We start from the raw sequence: 25,004 nt of genomic DNA, 5'->3' as shown, positions 1-25,004 counted from the left end.
AATAATAATAATAATAATAATAATACTATATTGGACTAAGGGTGTATGATGTGTGGTCATCATGAATTTGTAATGTATGACATGTTTCATATTCAGCCCTTTTGGGAGGTGACTTGATCAATGAAAATGTAAATGTATATACAGCCACACAGATGCACACACAACTCACCTCATGTTCCACCTTTATTACTGGAGGCATTAGCAGAGGATCATCTTCCTGCACATTTCTGACCTCCTCATTGTTCCCAACATGATTTCCATCACAAGAAGATGTTACACATGTCTCACTATATGAACTAGGTTCAGCTTTAAGTACATCCAAGCAGTTCTGTAAAATCACAATACCCTTATCATGACTGAGCTTCTCTTTACATGAAATAGGATACGCTTTCATTATAACCCTTGCTGCTGCATCAAACCGATAATAGCTGTTTCATACAGATTTTCATTACAACTACCAAAATAATCAATACTAAGTACTAACTCCACTGAGATGAATCCTTCGTGTGAAATTAATAGTTGCTCAGTCACTCAAGAAATCACTTGTTTCTATTCTGGAATTGAAACGTTTACCAACAGTTTCACGAGGGCCCATCACCTGTCCTTATCCTGAGCCAAACAAATCAAGTCCATACCCCCCCCCCCTCCACCTCATTTCTATAAGATGCAATTTAATGTTTTGCTCCTCTGTATTCACAGGCCCCCAAGTAATCGCTTTCTGCAGGTTCCGAGACTAAAACTATGCATGCATTTCTTGTCTCTCACACATGTGCTCTAATACCCGCCCATCTCATCTTTAATTTGATTATTCTTATCATATTTCATGAAAAGTACAAATTATGAAGGTCTTCAATATGTATTTTTCACCAGTCCCATATTAATTGCTTCTCTTAAGTCTGAACATGTTCTCTAGTCTTCTTTTCTCAAACACAGTTTTCTTAATGTGACAGACAAAAGTTCACATCCATAAAAAATAAAAGGCATATATTATATAGCATACTTCAATATTCATGTTTTCAGATAGTAGACGGAAAGACAACACTCTAAACATAATAGTAGCAAGCAGTATATCACATATGACACCACACCACCAACAAATTCAGCCTTCTTAAATGCTGATACAATTTTGATACATAAAAAGAAATGTCCCTAAGTGACGATAATCATTCCCATTGCAATTGCCATGGAAGAGTGTAAAATTAAGAACTGAGAAAGTATATAATTTTTTATTTAAAAATAAACTTTCCATATACAAGTGATACCCATTTATGCTTCAAAAGCCCAAGTGGATTTGCCATAACATGATGTAAAACATATCAAAGTGTCTCTTTCTAAATATTCCTTACACAGTATGGCTGCAATATAACCGCTGTAATAATCTGCCACCTCTTGAAATGGGGACAAAAACTTGTGTCAGTCCACAAAGCTGTCAACGTAAATAACCACCACGAATAAGAAAAATATGACCTCAATGTACACTGTACATTTTCTTGCATGGGCATGCTAGTACAATTTAAAACACACTTCCACATACAACTTACTCACTGCTATTATGAACACACAGCTAATTCCGAATCTCTGGTTTATGTCCTAATGCTCAGCCTTCAATTATACGTCTTGAAGGGTCAATTCTTTTACTGGCTTGCAAAGGTATTTAAACCATGTGGCAGCTCAGAGTTTAAAATTGTACGAGTCGACTAATACTTTAGCTTTCTAATTTTCATTTCATGCATCCTGTTGTGTTATAATTAGGGACAGGATTTTTATGCCTTAATAATCCCTTAAATATTGTAAGATGTTTTTGCCACTGTAGACGCTGTTCGGATTGTTAATTGTTTTATTTAACAACCTACAAGTCTTGGCTACAATTAATTCTAACAATGTTACAAGTTTATACACTTTACAAACCCTACAGACAAATCTGTCCACTCTGTCCTCAGTAGTCTACATGTATTCACAGTAAGATATGGGAATTATACAAGTGTCACTGTATTACACACTCCCAATTACTTCTCTTGTGAGCCAAGCATCTGCTTCTCAGGCTATTACTGATTATCATACGTTCCGGTATTCTTCTTTCCAGTCGGTTACTGTTCCATCCGCACTGTGTCACTCCTGCTCACACACTTCTAACTGCTCACTGCTGGCTAGATTCCAACTGTCTTCAGCAGCTGCTACACTTCAACTCAACTCAACTCAACTCAACTCAACTCAACTGTCTTCGGCGGCTGCTACACTTTAACTTGCTTCGTAGGCTGCTACGCTTAAAACTCGACTCAACTCAACTCAACTGTCTTCGTAGACAGTGTAGTTCTCTTATAAAGCCTAAGCTGGACAACAGGAAACGCCTCGCTTCCTTGTTGCCTAGTTGCCGTGTTTGCCTGTTACGTAATGGGTACCGCTGTTTATTACCGTCATCTCTAGCAACCACTGTTTACTCACTTTGCATAGCGACCAGTGTACTTGGACTTGGCTCACTTCGGCTCCACTTGGCACGTCACCACTGGCTGGAATGGGAGGGTGTTGAACTGCCTATTACCGTAGCAACGGCAACACTCCGAAAGTGCCACGTCACTGCTGGCAGGGTGAGGGGGTGTCCTCCATAGCGCAACATGTCACACTGCTCCCTCCTTAAGGCTGTTCATCCCGAATAGCCTAATGGTGCACCCCGTTTCTTTTCTTCCAAGGATGTGCTTTCTACGTCTCCTGTTATTTCGGCTACTCCTTGCAGAGACTGTTCTCCGGCCGTTACAACTGCTCCCCTCTTAAGACCAGCTCATCTCGAGAAGTTTCCTTTTAATTTGCCTAAAAGATCCAGTTGTATCACATTCATTTGTTGCACATGCACTCTTTTTCGGGAAGCCAGTACTTCTACATTACTAAAATATGCATATAAAAATTTATATCAAATATTAAAATTGATTTTACATTATTCTGAGACCAACAAATCAATATTTAAAGTTCATTTTTTGTGTTCACTGAATGATTCACTTGCAATAAAAGGTTATACTTAAATACAAATCATGTAACAAAGCCAACATATTTTATTACAAATTTAAAAAACCAATGGTACTCACATTTAGCTCTCCGAACTTTCAACTTCTCTTCTGTTGCAGTTCACAATTACTAAATGTTTTAGGTCTTCCATAGTTAGTCGCCTCCTATTGTCTTGAAAGATGTCCTTATAGCAGGAAAAACTTATTTCCATCTCACAGGAACTTGGGGGCGCATGTACAAAAGTTGCTATTTGCTACGCTGTTAGTGATTTTTTACTTGGCAATTCAGTATGTTTACCGGCTAAAATTTCTTCAATTTCACAAATTTGTTCATATCCTGGATTTTTTAAAGAATGCTGTGTACTTTTTCCTTTATTACCTCACCAACTCTTCCAGGAACTGAATTCAATTTGGAAACAGTGGTTCTGAACACACTTAACGACTGATACATAGTAGTATTGCTATTGCTTGCCTCCAGTGAGGAAATGGCGGATGAAAGATGAGAGAAGTGAGCAGATATATAGGAAAGATTAATTTCTAGTTCTGCATTTTTTATTACATCTTGGGCAATCTGAATTGATGCTGCACTTTTTGGATCAAAAGTATTCACGACATTCCATCTAAATGTTCGGTATAATAACTTGCTACACATAGCCACGTGCCTCAGCGCGTTAAAATTGGTTCTGGCAGAAGTGGAACACTCGGTGCTACTGCTTTAAAGGTTTCTTTTCTGTATGGCGCTTTAACAAATACATTCTTCACAGAAGACACCAACTTGTCAACAAGCGGAAAATTTGCACGAATTGTTTCTGCAACATGGTGCATCCCATGGGCAAGGCAAGTCAAATGTGTCATATTTGGAAATATAACTTTAAGAGCAGTACCGGCTTTCATCATATAACTTGCGGTATCAGTCACAAAGAGCAACACGCATTCATACTGAATGCCATTCGGCCATAGTAAATTCATGGAATTGATAAAAAATTCGGAAACTGCAGAGCTATTTGTGGTTTCAAATTGCTCTACCACACGAAGATATGGGGTAGACTGTTCATCTTTATTAAGGGATCCAACTATACAATTTGCAATAAACTGTCCCTCACAATCTTGTGTTTCATCGATTGATACCCACACAAAATTATCTTGAATCTTATCTCTAATGCTTTCAATTGTAAGATTGTGACACTGCTTTGTCGTATCCCAAGCTGAAGGTCCTGGCCCTTGACCAGGCAGCTGGAATACTCGCCTACAGATGAGCCGAGCAGATGCTGATCTGCTCAGGTTGCCGTGGAGCGCTGGATAAGGCATCGCTTAAGAGTATTTAGCTCAAAGAACAATCTTCGGTGGTTGGTGGATAAAGACTATTTATTTAAAGAACCACGAATACAATCTCCTTTGCCAAGACTTAGGAACACCCAAGGCAAGCGGTCTGCGTAGCACCGTTACTTCTCTGGATAAGTGTAAAGATGATGATTAGTCCCCTTTCCACTTAGTTTGCAGGAATATGTATAGGCTTCTACATTGAAGCCTCCCCCTGAAATGACGTAGATAGCGTCCTTACGTATTCTTTGTCTTGGCATTACAAGAAACACCTGTATAAACTAAGCTAGACTAAACGTAATCTCTGGTCTGTGTCACTCACTCCCTATTAGGGTCGCCATACATACACAACTTCCTTTGGCTCCCCCTCAGATAAACACATAAATATCCTTAACTAATTACTCTGACAGTGGGTTGGATTTTTAATATGTGGTTCGCAACCCACGGATACGAGAGCTTCACATAATTTTTGCGCACAGTAGATTCATCCGGCACTTTGCACTGTGTATACTTCTCTATGAAGTTTCTCAGAGTAGGATTGGTTAGTTTCCAAAGTAGAATATCTGCCGCTAAAAAGGCTTCGCATAAATCAAAGGAAAACTGTGAAAAACTATTATTAGAAAATTCACAAAGCAATTCTTGAACAGGAGCACTTGAAAGCTTTTTCACAACCGTTTTCTCACATGCTCGGCAATAAAGAATTTTGTTATCCATACTTATCATCGCTCCTTCGAACTCCCACTGATACAGCTGTAATGTACTTTTCTGACTTACTTTCACTTTCGGCATGACTATAGAAAGCTAAACTAACTTAACTACAGACTAGTCACCACTAATGTGAATGGCCCCCAGCTTCATATGAAGAAGCGTAACAAACATCATGGAGACTTCGGAAACAAATAAGTGAAGTCCCTTATCGGTTAAATAGTATTACGTTGATAGCGGCTACATGTGAAAGCTTCTAACTAATCTCTTCATGGCCACTTTGATGATACACAGATGAGGCAAGTTACGAGTAGAGGAATCAGGGAAGTCTAGTCCTGGGTATTGCATCAGAAACATGAATCATGATGAAATGTTGGGTTAAATATGCAACATATTCTAATACAGAAAAGAAAAATTGTATACACATGACCATGATTGAAAATTTGAACATAAAATTAAAAAATATATATGATAAACATTTTAAAAATGAAATATGCAGTATAAATAGAGATCTTCAAAAATATGATGCTTATTCATAAAACAGGCAAAATATGCATTTATGTGCACCATCAAACCATGTCCAAAATTTAAGAAATAAAGTAGTTCACACATATATCCAAATGAGCATACTTTCTGGTTGCAAGAAAGAAATATGCATTTGCATTAAAATCCGGTCCCTAGTTATAATATACAATTTATATATTAAAATCGTCACAACACAACAATATTACGGTCAGTGCCAAAGGCTATTAAAAGCCATCATAAGGCAAAATACATGGCTAACATACAATATATACCACTGAACTGCAGTACTAGTAAATTGGATACAATAATATTAATTACACTAAAATACTTGGCATAAAAATACAATAAATTAGAATATATAAAACAAAAGTTATAATATAAAAAAGAATAAAATTCTTCGAGTAATGTTTTACATCATTGTCCTGTCGCTTTCCCCACTTCTCCAACTTGGAAATTTCTTTTGTTCTCTCCTGCCTTTGCAGTTGGTATCTACCTAGATTTCGCACCTGGTGAGACATTAAGTCACAGTTTGCAACAGACTAAAGGAAGACCGTGCCATCTTGGGCTTGTAAACCCAGAAAAGTTGTTGTATTTCAAATTGTTCTTTAGTATATTCTATACTTCTTTTTGGAATTCTCTGTTGCCCTCACTTCCATGGTGTTATTTCAATTATTTAATTATTTGACCAGTTTCCTTTGTTTATGCTTAAAGCATTTAACTTGATATTATTTATTGCTTTCACATGTATCTTTTCACAGGCCTGAACCCTGCATAAGACTCAAACTACCCCCCCAAGATTTCAGTGTTTACTATTGTAATTATATGAGCATATTTTGTGTGTACACAGCTGCGAGTGGTATTTCTGTTCTCTCCTTTTAATATATACTCGACATCTTCATTGTTCTTATGTGTTANGCTCAGCTAACCTCTCGTATCCCATCACCATCATAGGGATACAACAGTTATTATGTTATAGTTCTACATTAGATGATCCTAGTCATGACTAGGAGTGTAATGAAAGTGAGCAGGAATAGGCTGTGGACTCCTCCCTTGCACCTCGATCCAATACAATTCTATATCACCATGTTGTTATGTGTCACACACATAAGGCTTCATCTAGTAAGGTAAAATATTCAATAAATACATCATATCTAATTCAGACCATGCAAACTGATCCTGTTCTGATATGACTGCACCATCACAGGAGCATAGAAGAACTCAACTATGAAGCTGCAGATATTTGGACTCTGTATAACTGTTCTCTGAGAGAAATGTTCGGTTTAAAGATGCAAAAATACTGTCTGAATTTCCCAAACTGAATGTCATATTATAAATGACATGAACAACACACAAACAAGAATATATGAAGTACCAGCGATAAATCTGAAAACATGGCTCACCTCAGGTTCAGTCATGTTTACAGAAAATGCTGACGGTGCGTAAATCTCATCCATTTTTATGCCAATGAAGTCTTCCTCAGCATCCACATCATTTTCTGCTTTAACTGTGTCAATGTTCTGCTGTAAATAAAGAAATAAAAAATAATTCTGCTGGATGTTACGTTTATTATGCTTTCAACACATATGAAAACCAAGAGACAAAATACATAACAGCGGATTCCACTGGTCATTATGTGATGGAACAATATGTGTATCTATTAGAAGAAAAACAAACTCCGTGACCTGTAGTCCGCATGCGAACTATACCGACCGAGCGACCACTGCTTTTCGGCGAAGTTAGCGCCAACTTTAGCAGATAGAGGGTGTCACGTGGTCAATGCAACGGATCCACACGGCCGTTATCAACTTCACAAAATTCACTCACAGTTCCACAGTATACCTTAAGTAGTATATGCCACTGTTCTCCATTCAGTCTCATGGTGAATGGGCAAGCATATTTCTGGAGCCTTGCATAAATGCTTACAGATCATACAGCTCTTATGCTTCCCACACAGAAGCAGAAAGTAAAAAAAAGTAAAGGTATCCATGTAACAGGCTGTGGAGGCCCATAGGGTTGTGAGATGTTGAGGTTCCCACAGCGATGGGTAGGTAAGTAAGTAAAGGTATCCCTGTAACAGGCTGTGGAGGCCCATAGGGTTGTGAGATGTTGAGGTTCCCACAGCTATGGGTATGTAAGTAAGTAAAGCTATCCCTGTAACAGGCCGTGGAGGCCCATAGGGTTGTGAGACATTGAGGTTCCCACATTTTCTAGACAATCGGCTCACAGATAACGGTGAGGTTGTCAGCCTTATGCGCCGGCTGCCCTTTACCCCCAAGAATATTCCTGGTACTCATTTCTGTTAGAGGCTGAGTCGACCCCAGGGCCAGGGAACAAGTTACTTTCTACTACACAAGAACAGAACACTTACCACGTTTCCCACTTGAGGATATATTTTTTCAAGTGTCTGCAATATAATTTTCGGCACTTTTGATCCAAGAGACTGCAGAGTATCTTGTAAGCTTGAAACTCGTTCATCACACATGATGGTGTGTGGACTATGTAAGAAACTGTTTACAAGAATCCAAATGATGCAGCTCCACTGTTTCGATAGTTCTGTCTAACTCTGAATATCTGTGCAATGTCCTGAAAACAAACTTACTGATTACAATTGGCATTTAATGGGGGGGGGGATTTTTTTAGGAGTTCACTTGAGAAACTTTTTTTAATCCTTTAACCCTGCATATTATTTTCTCACAATTTTCTTAAACTAACGCAATTTTTACGTAAAAATATTGAAAAAAAAAACAATAAAAATGCATTTTCATAGCCCAGTGAATGAAGTTGAATGATGCAGATAAAGGAAATTATTTCTTGATGTGGACAAAAGCTGCACTTTATGGTAATGGATGCTTGACTTCAGCCAAGTACTGCAGCAAAACAATTAATAACAAAAGTAGCACTGGCATATGTAAAAAAGTGGGGAATAAATACTTAAAATGTAAAATTAGCCAGTGTGACAAGCTTAATACGAACACTGAAAAGTTCAAAAAAATTACAAAGGGAAATGGAAGGGATTATGATTTGTGGCAACAAACTAATTGCTTATTAGTAAAAACAATGCAAACCCAATGCTCGTAAAAATCAAATGTCAAAATTCTGAAAAAGTAGTAATGAAATGTCACTGATTTAAAGACTGTGCTCATATGTATGCAGAAGTAACAGACTAAGACACCGTAACAATTGTAATTATGGTAAGTACAGTAACAGAGAAAACAGATGAATTTCTTGCATTAATTTTAGCACAGTGTGTATCTCACCTTCATTAAACACATTCAGAAATAAAGTAAAACAATTATTCTCTCAATATCATTGATGACAAATATTTCTCTGAGAACACTTTCATGTTAAAATTACAGTGTCCGCGCATGTCTGCTCTTAATTGCCAACAGCAAATTAGGAGACAAGAATTCAGTTGACACATAAAGAGTGTGGAAAATGCTTGGGCACCTTCACATCACTCCTACTGCAACTAGAACACATGCCTGAAATGACTGGCACATCATGCGGAAGAATGTGATCTACATAACCAACTCCAGATCTATATCTCTCGTGACAGGGAACGATAACCCTGGGAACAATAAATAGTATTATAAGAGTGGGCCAATAAGTGATTACCTTTTTCTGTTTCTTGCTGCTTAGATGCATCCTGTTAAATATCAAAAAAAGAAGGTAAATATTAAAGCTGTCCCTGTGCTTAGTTAATTACCACACTATGGAGATGTATGGGGGAGTGGTGGTATGGATCCACCATTTTTGACCTCAGCACCAAATGGAGGTAAATGGTAAGCTTCATGCCCTGGTCTCTTTACGTCTGGGAAAAGCACCCCCAGTATCCATTGAATAGAACGCTAGGTGGGCCCTAGAGCCTGTCTGGATGCTGTGAAGTAAAGAAAAACCTGCTTTCACGCTGGCATCTTGCTCAGCTTATTTGGACCTGAAGTCTGTTGTTCTTCCAAAACATCAGTTGACTTTTGATGGACTACATGGCATTATATCCCAGAAGATAGTACTTAAAAAGTCATATTGCTCTATGTGGAACTGGGTGCCACTGTGGTATAGAAATGTTTGATGCTCATTTCAACACAAGCTGGGCAATGCGCATGAACACAATTTTGAAGTCACACAAGAAGTCCTTAGAAGAAGGAACTGTGTTCGAGATAAAACAACTATGGTATCCACTGGCATGCGCTCCTCAGAATCCTGAAGAATTCCATATTGCAATGACAGGAAGCTCTAGAAAATTAGCACAGAAAGCATGCCAGCAGTTTCAAATTTCAAGGACACAAATATGATGAGTGCTACAAATGGATTTACATTTATTCCCTGACAAAATTCAGGTTTTCTAGACTCTACGGCACATAACTAAACACCATCACCTTCAGTTTAGCCAGCCTGGAACACTCAAGATAGAATTCTAAAACAGTGCATAACAAATGGTTCACAGATGAAGCACGTGTTCATTAGAATGGTATACTGAACAAACAAAACTGCAGAAGTGAAAACATTTTTGCAAGGCACAAGGCATGGTGTGCTCTCACTGGTCCATCCTGAAGAAATAATGACTGCAGAACACTATCCTGACATGATGAGAAACGACTGTTTGCCTCCCCTGTGGACAGATGTTTAAAAATGAAAACACAGTGGTTCTGGCAGGATTGGGTGACACCCAACAGTGCCTGGACTCTTCCTGATGTTCTTCTTCATGAGACACATCAAGAAAGTGCAATTTCACACAGATTTCCTCATCTGCAAACTGTGGGCACTCACGTCCACCTTTCAGCTTTGATTTCAGCCCATCATTTCAATTCAGAGAAACAGTGTGGAAATGTGCAGCACTATTAATGAGGACTTTTGTCACAGACTTGTTTCAAATGTGGTGCACAGTTTGCAGGAAGTGAAGGAACTCAAAAGCGAGAACAATAAACACATTTATACTGACTGATTAAGTCTAATCAGATCTAATTAAACTGTCATCATGAAATGTACATTTATGTCTTCATTTCATAGCTCATTCTTTCAGTACTCTTAACTGGTACTTCAGTCCTCATAACCTTTACCAACATCATAAAACAAAACATTAATAAATCAACATCAACAAAGTCCTACAAGAGCTGCACACAAGTCGCGAAGGGAATGCAGCTGAGATCTACAGTGGAGTAGAGTCTATACTGAGAATGTGGTAGATGCTAAGGTGTTCAAGAAATTCCTTGCCATTCGTGGAACTTGAAGCTTCTTTGCCATGTTAACAGTTGTGAAGAAAACAAACTTCAGGTTGGCAGTCCATTATAGGACCTAATTACCAGCCACATGAATCCAGTGTACACACTCATAACATATATCCTCAATGCTGACATTAATCATTTGTTCAAATGAAGACAGTGGTGGAATATGGTACAATTAAGCAGCCTTTCGCCTTCATTTAAAATTAAAAAAACAGAAGATCTGCCCTCATAGCATCATGCACTAGTTTGAAGAAAGCAGTCTTCTGGGATGTGGCTGCTTTCTTCATAGTCACCACCATGAAAACCTCAAATGTTACATGCACTATATTATATTTAAGCATCCTGTTGCACTTTATACGATATATGATATAACTCCGTCCTAAGTGCAAACTACATTTATAGGTCTTTCGTTTTTTCTTCTTTATACACTACATGTTTCGGCCCCAAACGGCCATCATCAGGTGTATACACTCACGTATCTGTTACACTGCACTTATTTATAACATTTAAAATTTAAAAACATAGGTCTTCCTGATTAGCACTTATAAAATCTTCGGTTCTAATTTGAAATCCTTTAAAAATTTTTTCTAAATTTTAAATTTTAAAAATGTCAGGGTTAATCGCCCTGTGTCTATAGTGCTGCAGCAGCTTCTTCTTGTTTCTAGTATTGTATAGGTGTTATTCTGTGTAGTCTTCTTGTGGGCGTGTCGCTGCTTATCTTTCAAATCAGAACCGAAGATTTTATAAGTTCTAATCAGGAAGACCTATGTTTTTAAATTTTAAATGTTATAAATAAGTGCAGTGTAACAGATACATGAATGTACACACCTGATGATGGCCGTTTGGGGCCGAAACATGTAGTGTATAAAGAAGAAAAAACAAAAGACCTATAAATGTAGTTTGCACTTAGGGCGGAGTTATATCATATATCTTACATGGACTAGTTTGTTTGTGGTTTAATGAATTATATTTTCAGTTGCACATACTATACAGCACTGAATAACAGGATGATTAATGGGTGTTGAACTGAGAGCAAAATAGAAGGAAGTGGCCATGGCTTATTTCAAGGCAATGTCCTGATATTTGCCTAGAGGGAGAAAGGTAAACCATGGAAAAATCTCAACCAGTTTAGCTGGTGTAATGGTCAAGATTCAAAACGAGCATTTCCTGAATACAAGTCAGATACTTTACTGTCTGGGCAAATTTGCTCAGTGCACTAACGTGTTAAATGAAATGGGCATCATCTCAATAATATTTAGTGAAGCAGGCAAATTAAGTTCCTCATTATGCAACATTCTCCTTTCTCCTGTCTCAGTTTCCTCCACAGCAATATGCTCTCTAATACCCTGAAACTACACTCATGCTTTAGAACAGTGGTTCCCAAGTGGCATCTGCAGTTCCCAAGGGAGCTGTGAAGGTTTCCTTCAGAGGCCACCAAACATGCTAACTGCTTGCCTATACACATAAACTGACATGAAAAGGCCTCATTAAATTACTAAAATACAATATAAAATAACTGACAAAAGTACTACATAGATATAATTACAATTCATTAGTAACTATTACTTTTAAATTCATAATTGACATTGCAAGTAACTTTTATAAGTTGAAGGCTTCAAAGAATTTTTTTCACACCACAGAAGCCTCAGGCCAGAAAAGTCTGAGAACTTCTGCCTTAGAGTGGGAGCTCAAGTTTCTCATCCATTTAAGGCACAGATTATCATAGGATCATCATCACTGGTACAACAGCCTTTTTTTGACCTCAAGCCTTCCTTAGAAGATTCTGCCAGGCTTGTCTATTCTCTCATTAATCAGACCATCAGATTTTCGCTTCTTTCGATTTTGCAACAGCAATTTTTTTTACACAACGAGGTTGTTACTCTTGCATCCGATAACAAACCTGGAGGACCAAGTACCTGCATTTACATCCCCCAGTGACAGGGTGGCCCACTCATGCCCCCAAGCACTACGTTCCCTTTCCATCGCCTTCTACGGCTCGCAGGGCTATGGTGAAGGTATTGTAAGCTGCATCCACACGGGACAAACAACAGGTTACGCATTTATATATATTAATCCTTATATTTTCATATAAGGCACTAAATGAAAGATTTATAACTAAATGGTAGGAGGAAATTAGTTGAATCTGATAAATTCTAAATTTTGGTTACCTTGACATAAACACAATTGTAAAAATAAATCAAAATCTCTAACACCAAACCAAATCTTTTACAATATGCTGCAGTACTTTTGAGGGAGTATAAGATTTGGTGACATAATTATAATACAAAAAATATATATATACAGTACTTCTGAGGGAGTACAGTTGTCATATCATAGGAAAGGCGTGGTGCCATAATTATAATAAAATATATATATAGACTAATGACATGATGAAGAAACATTCTGGCAAACAAAGATAAAAAACAGCATCAAAGAGACAAAGAACTTTGAAATAGCCTACAGGCAATTACAAAAGGAAGGACGACCAAGTGTGGGAGCAGCACAATAATAGGAATAGCAAATGCATATCACCAGGGAAATATGGCCACATTAGAATATTTAAATGTTTGAGACACCTCTGGAGAAATTGAAAACTGTGAAATGAATGAGCTACCACATCTATAAAACGAAGCCAACAAATATAGCAAAGACTGCAATGGATTACAAACCCCTGAATGAAAGACTTCGGAAAGAAATAAATGCACTCTTTTCTGTTCTAAATAAGCGCCTGAATTCCGGGGCCGCCTAAATGTAACTATGGTCATCAGGAGCAGATCATCCACGTGTGGGGTTTAGAACGAAGGTTAAATGCCTCATATCGTGGTCTGTGGGTTATAACACCGAGTAAACCTAAAGTGGCTAGCGTAGCTAAAGCTCCGGAGGCACAAACTGTTCCACACATCAGGGTTACAAGCCCAGACTACCGCGCCACATTATCATAGCCCTGACAACCACGATATCAATTTTCACTATCGTGAGAACTCCAAATACTACACTTACTTGTGATCCTGTGGGAATGAAACATTTTTGACTAAGTATCTCACAATCAAATTGCTGCCGTCTGCAGATTCTTACATAAACCTGCTGAGCAAAGAATAACAACGAATGAAATGTACAGCAACCCAAACAAATTTCATCCGCCATGCTTATTTCATCTGGGAATGTAGCGCAGTGGAGCGGGCAAATTGTGACATTATACTAACAGTAACGTGCACGGATCACTACCTTACCAACGCTTACCAATTTGACATTGTGCGATTTAGACACAATTCTGGATTAATAAACCACGGTGTGCCTACTAAACAGTAATCCATGGTACGGAGCTTTCAGGCTCCAAACGAACACGTCCTGTGAAGCATTAGTCGAAGATTCAACTATGTTTATAAACAAAGGAGTGCATTTGTGTCCAAGATGTTGTGATATTTAATTTCTCTCACGGTTAGTCGCTGGCTTCCCATCGCGGCGCCCCGAGTTCGATGCCGGGTCTGGTCAAGTGGGATTTGTGGTGGACAAACTGGCGCTTGGGCAGGTTTACTCCTAGTACTTCGGTTTCCCCTGCCAATCTTCATTCCACCAATTGCTCCACAATCACCCTCACATATCATCGTGGGCTGGTACAATAGGCCAGAAGTGGCCGCAGTACAAGGGACTTAGTCCTACTCCACTAGCGTAAAAGAAAATTTCTATCAACGCAAGGACCGGCAGTCAGTCCACATGATGTGATATGAAAAAAAGATGGTGTGGAAAAGACAATATTTAGAAGGTAGTGGTTACAACTTTAATGTTCGGTGATGTCCAACGAAATTGCCACTGCTAACCAACTGTGGTGGTCTGTGTTCTATGTATTATAATGATACTTAGCCTTCAGTTCTCTGTCATTTGCCATAATTCATATAGCTGAGTGGAGTGCCTATCACTTGTGTGGAATAACAGTATGCTATTCACTCTGGAGCTCATCATCTAACAGAAATGAGTACCAGGAATCTTCCTGGGGGATAAATAGTGATCGGCATGTAAGGCCAACTACCTAGATGTGGGAACCTCAACATCTCAGAACCCTATGGGCCTTTGTGGTCTGTTACAGGGATAGCTTTACCTTTACTTGCTCTGGAGGGTCTGTCATATGTTACTCACACATGCTAATGCAATGTACAGTTACACTGTTTGTATAGTTTGTAGCTTCAACTACTAAGTGAACATTCAAACAAAAAAAAAATTCTTAAAGCATAGAAATTATGCAGGCGTGTTCAATTCTGGATTAAGTCTAATGTGTTCTGACTAGTCCTTTCTAACATGAATGACTGAAACTTTCTCCCAACTTATCATTCCCATACTGCATGCTGAGTCACCTTAATTGTCACTTACCTGTGTCCAGTGTGATATGAACATACCATACATTTCTGTTCTCATTCACATCACTCCATCTCCAAGCATGCAAGTTCTAGCTATGTTTGACACACTACTGCTGGTTTGTCACCACCAATCATCCTGGCTTTCAATCAAACACAGAGGTCTATTTTGACCTTGTCATACCTCACCACAGTGGCAAGTAGTCAAAGTTCAACCCAAGTGATCATAACTTCCTCCACCCCAAAGGACAAAAATGAAACCCACAAATGGTAAAAAAACATTACAAATGAATGACAAAAACACTGAAACATACCTGTATAACACCATTAATAATTCTGTATTTCAGCATCCTGTTGCACATCTTTAATTAAACATCTATGTTTGAAGTCCAGCAATGATGCAACAACTATTAAAATATTCACCATTTAACACTAACATAACACTGACAGACGGGCATCCTCAGGTGTTTCAATGCGTCCGAACTGTTACACTGCTTTAATGTGTGCTAATATTGCGCATTGCAGTCCACTTAAAATAACATAAATAATTACAATTCATTAAAATTTTGTTTCATTTAAATCTTTTGTAAAATCCTATTCCACCTCAATGAATTGTAAGTAATTATTTATATTATTTTAAGTGGACTGCAATGCGTTTCTTTAGCGCGCATCAAAGCAGTGTAACAGTTTTTTTATTGCTAGTGGGGTGGGACTATGTCCCTTGTACTGCAGCCACTTCTGGCCTATTGTACCACCCCAGATAAATAGGTGAGGGCGATTGTGGAGCAATTGGTGGGATGAAGATTGGCAGGGAAAATGGAAGTACTCAGAGAAAACCTGCCCCAGCGCCACTTTTTCCACCACAAATCCCACTTGACCAGACTCGGGATCGAACCCGGGCCACTGCAGTGGGAAGCCAGCAACTAACCGCTTGAGGTATGGTGCGGCCCCAGTATAACAGTTTGGAAGTACTGAAACACCAGAAGATGGTCATCTGTTAATGTTGTGTTAGTGTTAAATGGTGAACATTTTAATGATTATTGCATCATTGACAGACTTGATAAACAGACGTTTAATTAAAGATGTGCTTCAGGATGCTGAAATACAGAATTATTAAATGTTTCAGTGTCAAAGACAAAAACAACAATGTCCAGTATGACTATTTAAGTTTTTCACTTGAAAACTCATCACCCTCACATGTTTCAGTCCCTACGGATCATACTCGGAGGGCATCAGTACTTTTTCTGGAAACTACTATTACAATAGGTGTTAAATTATATACATACACATATAATGTCTGAAATACACAATGTACATAATGTTCAACTTTTCACAGTCACAGCGGCCTTCCTGGTATTAAAAATTTTAAAGTTTTTTAAAAACTTTGTTGTTTAGGATTAAAATTTATAAACCATGCAGGTTCATGTCAATCTCCTATTGTCTTTCTTGGCGGTGGCTGATCTTGTTCTGCCTGTCTATCTTGAGAAAGGAGATTCTTAGTATTGTCCGTGTTTGTTTGTGGCTTGCTGTGTTGTTTACACTTAAATAGTCACACCAGACGGTGTTGTTTTTGTCTTTCTAATTGTTAGTGTCATGGACCAGAATGAAACAAATAAAAAAAAATGTTTCAGTGTGTTTGTCATTCATTTGTAATATTTTTTTTTTTTTTTTTTACCATTTGAGGGTAATACAGGTTCATAAATGGAGGTAAGGTTGTCAGTCTTACGCGCCAGCCATCTGTTATAGGCTGACTCGACCCCAGGGCCATAGTGCAGATGGAAGGATTAGGTAAATTGAAAAAATCCACCTCAGGATTTGATCCCGCGACCTTCCAGCTTGTAATATATAATGTATGTTACATATAAGAAGGCCATGGAAAATATTTTAGAGTCCTAAAATAATGTATAACCACATATAACGGTCTTGAGATAATTTCTATCTTGTATCCCTGAAGATAACACTGTAGATGTCTAGACATGTCAGGACAGTAATATTAATCTAAAGCTATGTCAAGAATTTGTGTTGTAACTGACTGTAATATGATAGATAATGTCTGTCTTTGGTTGGCCTCTTTGATCTACATTTGGATGAAACGGGTGTTGTAGGGGGAAGGGATAACCAGAGATGTGGACAACACAGACTATCATTCCTTTCTCCAAACAGCATGGGATTTATCTAACTCTTGTGATGAAATGGTGAAGTGACCAGCAAATACAACATACAACCTATGAAAAATTTTCAGTGGGAGAGAAATTATTAAGTTTATGCTGTGATCTTTTGCAGCAGCTGTGGCTAGAGTGTTAATTTTCCCAAATACATATTATTTTTATGTAAACCTGCAACTTAGGTGTACCAGTCTAGAAGAAGAGCAACATTATCTGAAATTTCTCGGATTCAATCAAATTAATAGATAACCTTCCACTCTCCAGATAGTGTACTGCTTTGGTAACTGTAACATCGCAAATTCATGATCAAATAATGAAGATTAGTGATAAGAAATGGAGTTTGGCTTAGTAACTGAATTAAATGAAGGCTTATAACTCCTAACTACTGGTAACCGTAACAGTTTCACGAATCTACACACTTTAAAAGATCATTACTCTAAACATCAAGGCTTCTATGACTTCACCAGGCATTGCTAGGTAACAGCTGTCAACAACAGGTATTTTCCTGCTTCTATACTCGTCTTTTCTGTATGGTAACTGTCTCACAACCAACTTAGTTGCTTTGACAGCTCTTGCTATATGAGGTGGTATCCATAAATTCCAGGATTGGAGCTGCCATCTGTATAGCAGTTGTAGTAGCGCGATGCAATGGTAGATGGTAGCACTAGCATATCTTGGGAGTCAGTGTCCAAAATTTCATGCAGCCAGGAGAATGTCTTGATTCTTTACATCCTCTTATTTGGAGTTGTGTATTTGGCCTGATGTGATTACGTGATGGATCCAAGGAAGGAACAGCGAGTGTGTCCCAAATTTTAGGAAAAGCTTAGGATAATTGTGACAGAGACCATGGCAATGATTAGACAAGCATTCAGGGAAGAAACCATGAGCCATTCACAGGATGTTTGAATGACATGCTTGATTCAGACGAACACTCAGGTAGGCCCATCAGCTGCACAATGCCCGACACTGTTGCCAAACTTCAACAGCTTGTTCGTGAGGATCCACATCGAACCATTCAAGACCTTGCTGATGAGATAGGAATTGGTTATGGGACACACCAACAGATTCTGACTGCTGAATTTGGCATGCATCATGTCACAGTTATGACCCCAAGACAAAGCAACAATCCTTCAAATGGAGAAGTCCAAACTCATGCAGACTGAAAAAGGCGAGACAGGTGAATAGCAAAGTCAAGAGCATGCTCATCATTTTCTTTGACATGAAGGGGATTATTCACAAAGAATTCATCCTGGCAGGCCAAACAGTCAAATCCACATACTACTGTGACGTTTTACAGCAACTGTGTGAAAAATGTGCAAAGACTTCGCCCTGAACTTTGGCAACACAAGAACTGGCTGTTGCATTATGACAACACACCGTCTCACACTTCTTTTTTCACCAAAAAAAACTAGACTGCTGTCCCCACCCACCCTACTCGCCTGACTTGGCCCCTGTGACTTCTCTGTTTCCCTGATTGGAAGCAAAACTGAGAGGCTGCCATTTTGACTCAACTGAGGTGAGCAAGACAATAGCAGGTGGTGCTGAACACCCTCACAGAACATGATTTCCAGGGTGAATTTAAAAAATGGCAGAAGCACTGAGTACAGTGTATACACATGGAAGTGCACTACTTCAAGAGTGATGGTGGCCAGTATGCCCAAAGTTAGTTTTTGACCAGATGGAAACACCAGTCCTGGAAATTATGGATCCTACCTCATACAGCCTCAGCATGGACTGCACAGAAAACACCGCTTCCAACAGTTCTTTGACTGTTGTCGCAGGCCATTTCCCAGCAATGACACGTGACAATATATACACATGCACGCACATAACATGTATGTTGATATTTATTCATTTCACTCTCATAACTTGCTACATAATTCATATCATTATGGGTGCTCCACATCATGTATGTACTCAGGACACTTCAAAAGATTACTCTTTTTGCTGAATAGCATTTCACATTGCAGGGATATGATCATTTTCCATTATGTCTGCGTTGGTGCCTGTTCATATTACTCTTATTAATGAATGCCTTACTACATACATCACAGGAATACAGACGCTCCCCTCTATGCATGCGCTGATGTTCATTCAAATCACGCTTATTCCTAAATGACTTATTACAAGCATCACAACAATATGGTCGCTCCCCACTGTGTATGCGTTGATGTGTCTTCAAATCACTCTTTTTACTGAATGACTTCTTACATACATCACAGGAAAATGGCCGCTCCCCACTGTGTATGCGTAGATGTACCTTCAGAACTCCCCCGTCATTGAATGACTTCTTACACAAATCACACGAATATGGACGTTCACCACTATGTATGCGTTGATGTCTCTTGAGAGCACTCTTAACACTGAACAACTTCTTACAGACATCACAGTGATAAGGGCGTTCCCCTGTATGCGTACGGTGATGTTCACTGAGATTACTCTCATTCCTGAAAGATTTACTGCACACATCACAATGATATGGACGCTCCCCACTATGTATGCGTTGATGTCTTTTCATATTACGCTTAGTACTAAATGACTTACTACACACATCACAGGAATATGCTCGTTTCCCACTATGTACAACCTGATGTCTCTTCAAATTACTCTGTGCATGGAATGATTTATTACACACACCACAGGAATACGGACGCTCTGCATCATGCATGAGGTGATCATCCAGTGTACTCTGGTAAGAAAGAAGGAGACAAATATATGGATAAATCTCAATAAGAAGAAGAATGGGTATAAAAGTAAGGTACAAATAAAGTAATTATATTTACTGTTACATTATCTATGAATTGTGTTCACTACTGTACATCATTACAAGACTTAAACTTCAGTGCATTGTGTGCTGCTTATTTTGAAAGATTCACATGCCCTATATTCTTTCATAACACTGTAATTTATATGAGGATTAGCATGTTAAAGACACTTTGGAGCTTTTCACTGAAGAATTATCTGAAGAAGAAAGGCACACATATTTTCAGAACTCTCACAGTATCACCACTATTAGGGGGTCTCCTACACAGTATTCATAGGTTATTAAGATCTCCCACATCAACACTGATACTTGTGGAACAGTTTACCTTAATTATTCTTTCTTTCAACCATCCAATCATTTTTCTTTCATGTGTCATCTAATGATTCTGTTGTGGAATAAAAAGTGGCAGTGAAACTTACGTATTCAGGGAAAACCTGCCCCAGTACCATTTTGATGACCACAAATCCCACATTAACTGACCTGAGATCAAACCTGGGTCAATGCAATGGGAAGCTGGCAACTAACTGCCTGAGCTATGGCATGGACCATTTAGTCATTTATGCCAATATTCCATACTGTCCAAAATCTATGGACTATCAAAACCAAAGCTTCACCTCAATTTCAAAACACCTCCAATGGTGACAAACACCTGGAAGACACAACCAAAAGATTTAACTGCCCCTGCCCCTTCTCTCAATTTACTTATTCGAGCCGTGAAGTCGGGAGAAGCAGCCTGTCGTCACTGGCTTGACTGCTGTGTTTACAAGCTCCCCAAGATATTCATGGGGTATCCAAGCAATACGGAGAAGCTACAGCAAGACGTCGGCCTTTCAGATAGCAAATAACAAAGTTTAATGAACAACATAACAGACTTACACAGAATATACAAAAAAAAAAAATACATAATCAAGGCACAAACGGGGCACAACCCAAATCAATGATGCGCAGCAATCACTTGTCGCCAACAGTCACAACAGAGAATAAACTAACCTGCCCCAGTTTCACTAACTTCATTCAGGCGTTAACCAGGTTACTCCAGAAAAACACAAATAATAATAATGATAATAAAAACAGAAAATAAATCAATGCATGCACTGCAATCGTTCTAAAGCCAATGGCTTGCGATCACAGGCAGCCTTTACCTTACCAGCCAGCCACGGAAGATTTACCGAATGCAATTTAGAGGTACCAGGTTGAAACAGAATTTCCAGTAGCAATCACCCGCTGGCTGGTAAACATCCAGTTATGACTACATAGCATCACAGACGGCGCAGCAGGTCTTCTTTCCGTCCGCGACATGGATAGGTCATGTGATACATAGACATCACGAGGATAATACATCAACATATATGGGTGTAGATGGAATGTAGGAATGGCAGACACCATGATATCATTCACAAGAGCCAGCTGACCTTCAGCGCAGCTCAAGATCATGGAACAAAAGTCCTCATTGAGAATGTAACGGGTGCTCAACTAGTCAAGAAGTTCCCCATCTTTTATGAACTAAAAGTTCATTATCATCCCCACAAAAGCCTGCCAACAGCCTGTGTCCTGAACCAAATGAAGCCACTCTATGCCCTCACATCCTACAGCTTTAGGTTGATTTTAACATCATAAAGTGTATAGCTAGACAACGGCGCAATAAACATCTCCTCGCATAAGCACAATCAACAAGAGGACAATGTTTATAGCTCAATACTAGGCAACAGTCAGCACACCAATGGACTGATGAGACAGATATGACATGATGTATTTTCTGTGTGGTCTGCATCATCAACAATAGGACTGTATTTCCTATGCGGTCCATGCTGTGAGCGATAAGTTCAGAGCAAATTGGAATCAGGAATATAGAAGAATACAGGAGGTTGGCCTGTGAGGATTTAAAGTGCGATTTGAAGGCTTTGTTTATGTGTAATACTTGGAGTATGTAATCCAGTGAGATTTGCAACATCTTGCTACATAAGTTGTATTAACAGTGGAATTTGTTTCATTTTTTTTTCCTTGGCACTACAGCCCCAGTGGGCCTAGGCCTACCTCCATGAACTCCATTCACTTCAGTTTTTCTAGATCTTACACATACGGTAGGACTCCTTGGGCGAGTGATCAGCTTGTCGCAAGGCCTCTACCTGTAGACAAACACAGAAAAACCCACACAAACATCCATGCCCTGAGTGGGATTCGAACCCACGATCTCGGCTTCTGAGCGAGCGAAGACAGTGCATGCCTTAGACCGCTCGGCTGCCGTGACCGGCATTTGTTTTATTAGTTCAACAAAATACATCCCTCTTTAACACATTTTTGAAAGGACTATTCAAAATTTTTCCAGCTGGATGGACTTGCCTCATGTGGAGAGACAGACAGATGGAGTTGTGTAAGAGAAAAGGCAATATCTGTGAAACAAGCCTAACACCTCTGTACCTATATCCACACACAACTGACCTCATGTTCAACTGTTTTTACTGGAAATGGCATCAGCAGAGGGTCCTCCTCTTCTTGCACATTTGTGACCTCCCGACTTCCATTGTGAGAGGACGTAACATATGTCTCGCTATATGAATCAGGTTCAACTTTCAGTAAAACCATGCAGTTCTGCAAAACCACAATACAATTACGACTGTCTCCTCATTATATGAAACAGAGTATATTCTCATTACAACCTGTTGTGAGGCATGAAACCGACAACAGTGTTTTGTAGATATTTTCTTCGTTACAACTATCAGTATCATCACTAACTACCAGTAATGAGTAAACTGTCTTACTATACAAATACAGATGGTATCCAAATTATAAATGAAATAATTTTTTATTTTCATAGTCAAAACAAAGCTTAATGGGAAGGCTGGACAAAAAATCTATGCAAGATTTCTGTGTCATAACATTTGCCAAGTTACTCAGTATCTCAAATTGATATTTTCAGATTGGAGATTAGGAAACGCTCTACGGCTGTGACATCCTGTAGTTTGGTTAGGAAAAGCACTGTATCTGGGATATGTCCAGTAGTTTGGTTAGGAAAAGCACTGTATCTGGGATATGATGTTCAGCAGTTTGGTGAAAGTTCACCAGTGCTTCAGAGGAATGTCCTAACTCTACTGTCAGGGATGAAGTAACCAACAAGAAGCATGAAAAAAGTACTGTAATAAATATGAAGGTACTACATTCCTCTGAAACATCTGTGAATTTCAACTGGACTACATGGTATCATATCCCACTGACAGCTTAATTTCATTTATCTTGAAACCAATGTAGGAGGAAGCAGAAGTGAAACTCCATAAGCACTGTTCTATAAATTACAGAGACACTGCTGAAAAGATTTTTCAAAATCCATTCACCAGAGTGAAGTCATTTCATGTTCAAAAGATAAGAAAATGAGAAAGAGGGCAGGCAATTTTGGATGTGTGAAATGGACTTAATTATATACACATACACATGCATGTCCACACACATATGCATTGCACCTCATGTTCAGCCTTTATTACTGGACACATCAGCAGGGGATCCTCCTCTTGTACATTTCTGACTTCCTGATTTCCATCATGAGAAGATGTTAGACATTCCTCACTACATGAACCAGGTTCAACTTTCAACAAATCCACGCAGTTCTGCAAAACCACAACACTCGTATCAACCATAATTGTTCTTCATTACTTGAAATAGGATACATTTAACATTACAACTTCAACCTTGTACATTGCATCAAACTGTTAAGAGCTCTTTTGTACAGATTTTCTTCATTGTAAGTATAAAACTCATTACTAACTAAAATCAAGAAGAACCCTTCTTGAAAAACTAATAGTTCCTCAGTTACTCAATGAATTACTTACCTTTTAGTCTGGAACTTTAAGGTTTGTTACCAGGTACATGAAAGATCACTTGCCCCTACCCTGAGCCAAACAAGTCCCATTCATATATTTCCACTTCACGTTTCGGAGACTGGATTCTGTCTCCATCTTCAGGCAAAACCTACTCAGTTGGGTCCAATCGATAGAGCTATTCCTTATCTTCTGACATCTGTGCATCCCCAAGATAGGGGATACAAGCTGAACACATCACAAACCATCTGCGAGAGCTAAGAAAACATTAAATTATTAAAACTCCACATATATAAGCCCTTACACCAGAGAAGTATCATGATAGAAATCACTGGAAAGAAGCAATACTCCTTATCGTATAAAAAAAACTCTGTGGTTTTAGTCTGCAAGGGAACTTATCAACACAAGGAAAACAAATTTTCCCACTTGACCTGCTGTGATAACAGGTGTTGAGATTGGAGATATGTCCAAGCTGGGTTGACTGACTGGATGGTCCAGCAGAGATATATGGGCTGACTCTTTGTATTTCCTGTATGTGGTGTTGGGCTCAATCTGCAAGACCTTCTCTTCATTCCAACATATTTTGTGGCCTTCCTCATATGCATGTTGGGCTAATCTTCATTTTTCTAGCAAACCCTACGTCATGTTATATTTGTGCTCCTTGATGCATACTTATAAATGTCTGCTTGTTTCACCGATGTAACATCTGCCAATCACATAGGATGCTGTAAACACGCTACTTCCTCTGCTGGGCATCTCTAACCAGTCCAGGTTTGTCAATGTCCCACAGAGTGTAGGTGCACTCTTGAAAATGGTTCTTTTTTCACCACAGTTCCCAATGCATCTCAATTTTCTAAAATTTTATGTTTTTAGATAAAGACAGGGTGATGGATAATGTCCAAAAACATTATATTTGTACTAATGTACCATCATCACAAACTTTTAGATCTTATTTTTAAACCCAGTATGGACCTGATATACAGTAAAACTTGGTTATAGCAACATCGGTTTCTGCGACACCTTGTCTATTGCGTCAAATATTCAATGGTACGAACTAATTCCTCATAAAGCAACTGTTTTTATACCTTGCTTAGTACGACATGCACAAATGCATCAACCTCGTATGTAACGTCATTTTCATTCCTGAAT

The 25,004-nt window shown here is 38.8% G+C and overlaps 2 protein-coding genes across 15 annotated transcripts in view; both read right to left on the bottom strand.

Moving 5' to 3' along the window:
* LOC111871024 (zinc finger protein 436) overlaps positions 1-13,920 on the bottom strand; it is a 31,264-nt gene extending 17,344 nt beyond the window's left edge. For 2 of the 3 annotated variants that reach the window (XM_023863754.2, XM_023863753.2), the window contains exons 1-4: positions 13,769-13,920; positions 7,915-8,129; positions 6,947-7,066; positions 170-328 (exon numbers count right to left, since the gene is read on the bottom strand). In XM_023863754.2, coding sequence (XP_023719522.1) covers positions 170-328; positions 6,947-7,066; positions 7,915-8,028 — 393 coding nt within the window. In that variant the 5' untranslated portion in view covers positions 8,029-8,129; positions 13,769-13,920. The remainder of the gene's footprint in view (positions 1-169; positions 329-6,946; positions 7,067-7,914; positions 8,130-13,768) is intronic. The other variant, XM_033754067.1, reaches the window with a different exon arrangement.
* Positions 13,921-18,971: 5,051 nt separating this feature from the next.
* LOC111871019 (zinc finger protein 420) overlaps positions 18,972-25,004 on the bottom strand; it is a 19,137-nt gene continuing 13,104 nt past the window's right edge. For 9 of the 12 annotated variants that reach the window (XM_033754064.1, XM_023863740.2, XM_023863737.2 and 6 more), the window contains 3 exons: positions 23,502-23,645; positions 22,486-22,635; positions 18,975-19,971 (listed from right to left, as the gene is read on the bottom strand). In XM_033754064.1, coding sequence (XP_033609955.1) covers positions 19,261-19,971; positions 22,486-22,635; positions 23,502-23,645 — 1,005 coding nt within the window. In that variant the 3' untranslated portion in view covers positions 18,975-19,260. Of the gene's footprint in view, positions 19,972-22,485; positions 22,636-23,501; positions 23,646-25,004 lie in introns of all 12 variants that reach the window. The other 3 variants (XM_023863735.2, XM_023863734.2, XM_023863736.2) reach the window with 2 other exon arrangements.

The sequence above is a fragment of the Cryptotermes secundus genome, unplaced genomic scaffold (assembly GCF_002891405.2).
Source record: "Cryptotermes secundus unplaced genomic scaffold, Csec_1.0 scaffold1606, whole genome shotgun sequence".
Taxonomy (NCBI): Eukaryota; Metazoa; Arthropoda; class Insecta; order Blattodea; family Kalotermitidae; genus Cryptotermes; species Cryptotermes secundus.
The sequence above is the reverse complement of the archived record's forward strand: the minus strand, read 5'-3'. Positions and strand labels throughout refer to the sequence as shown.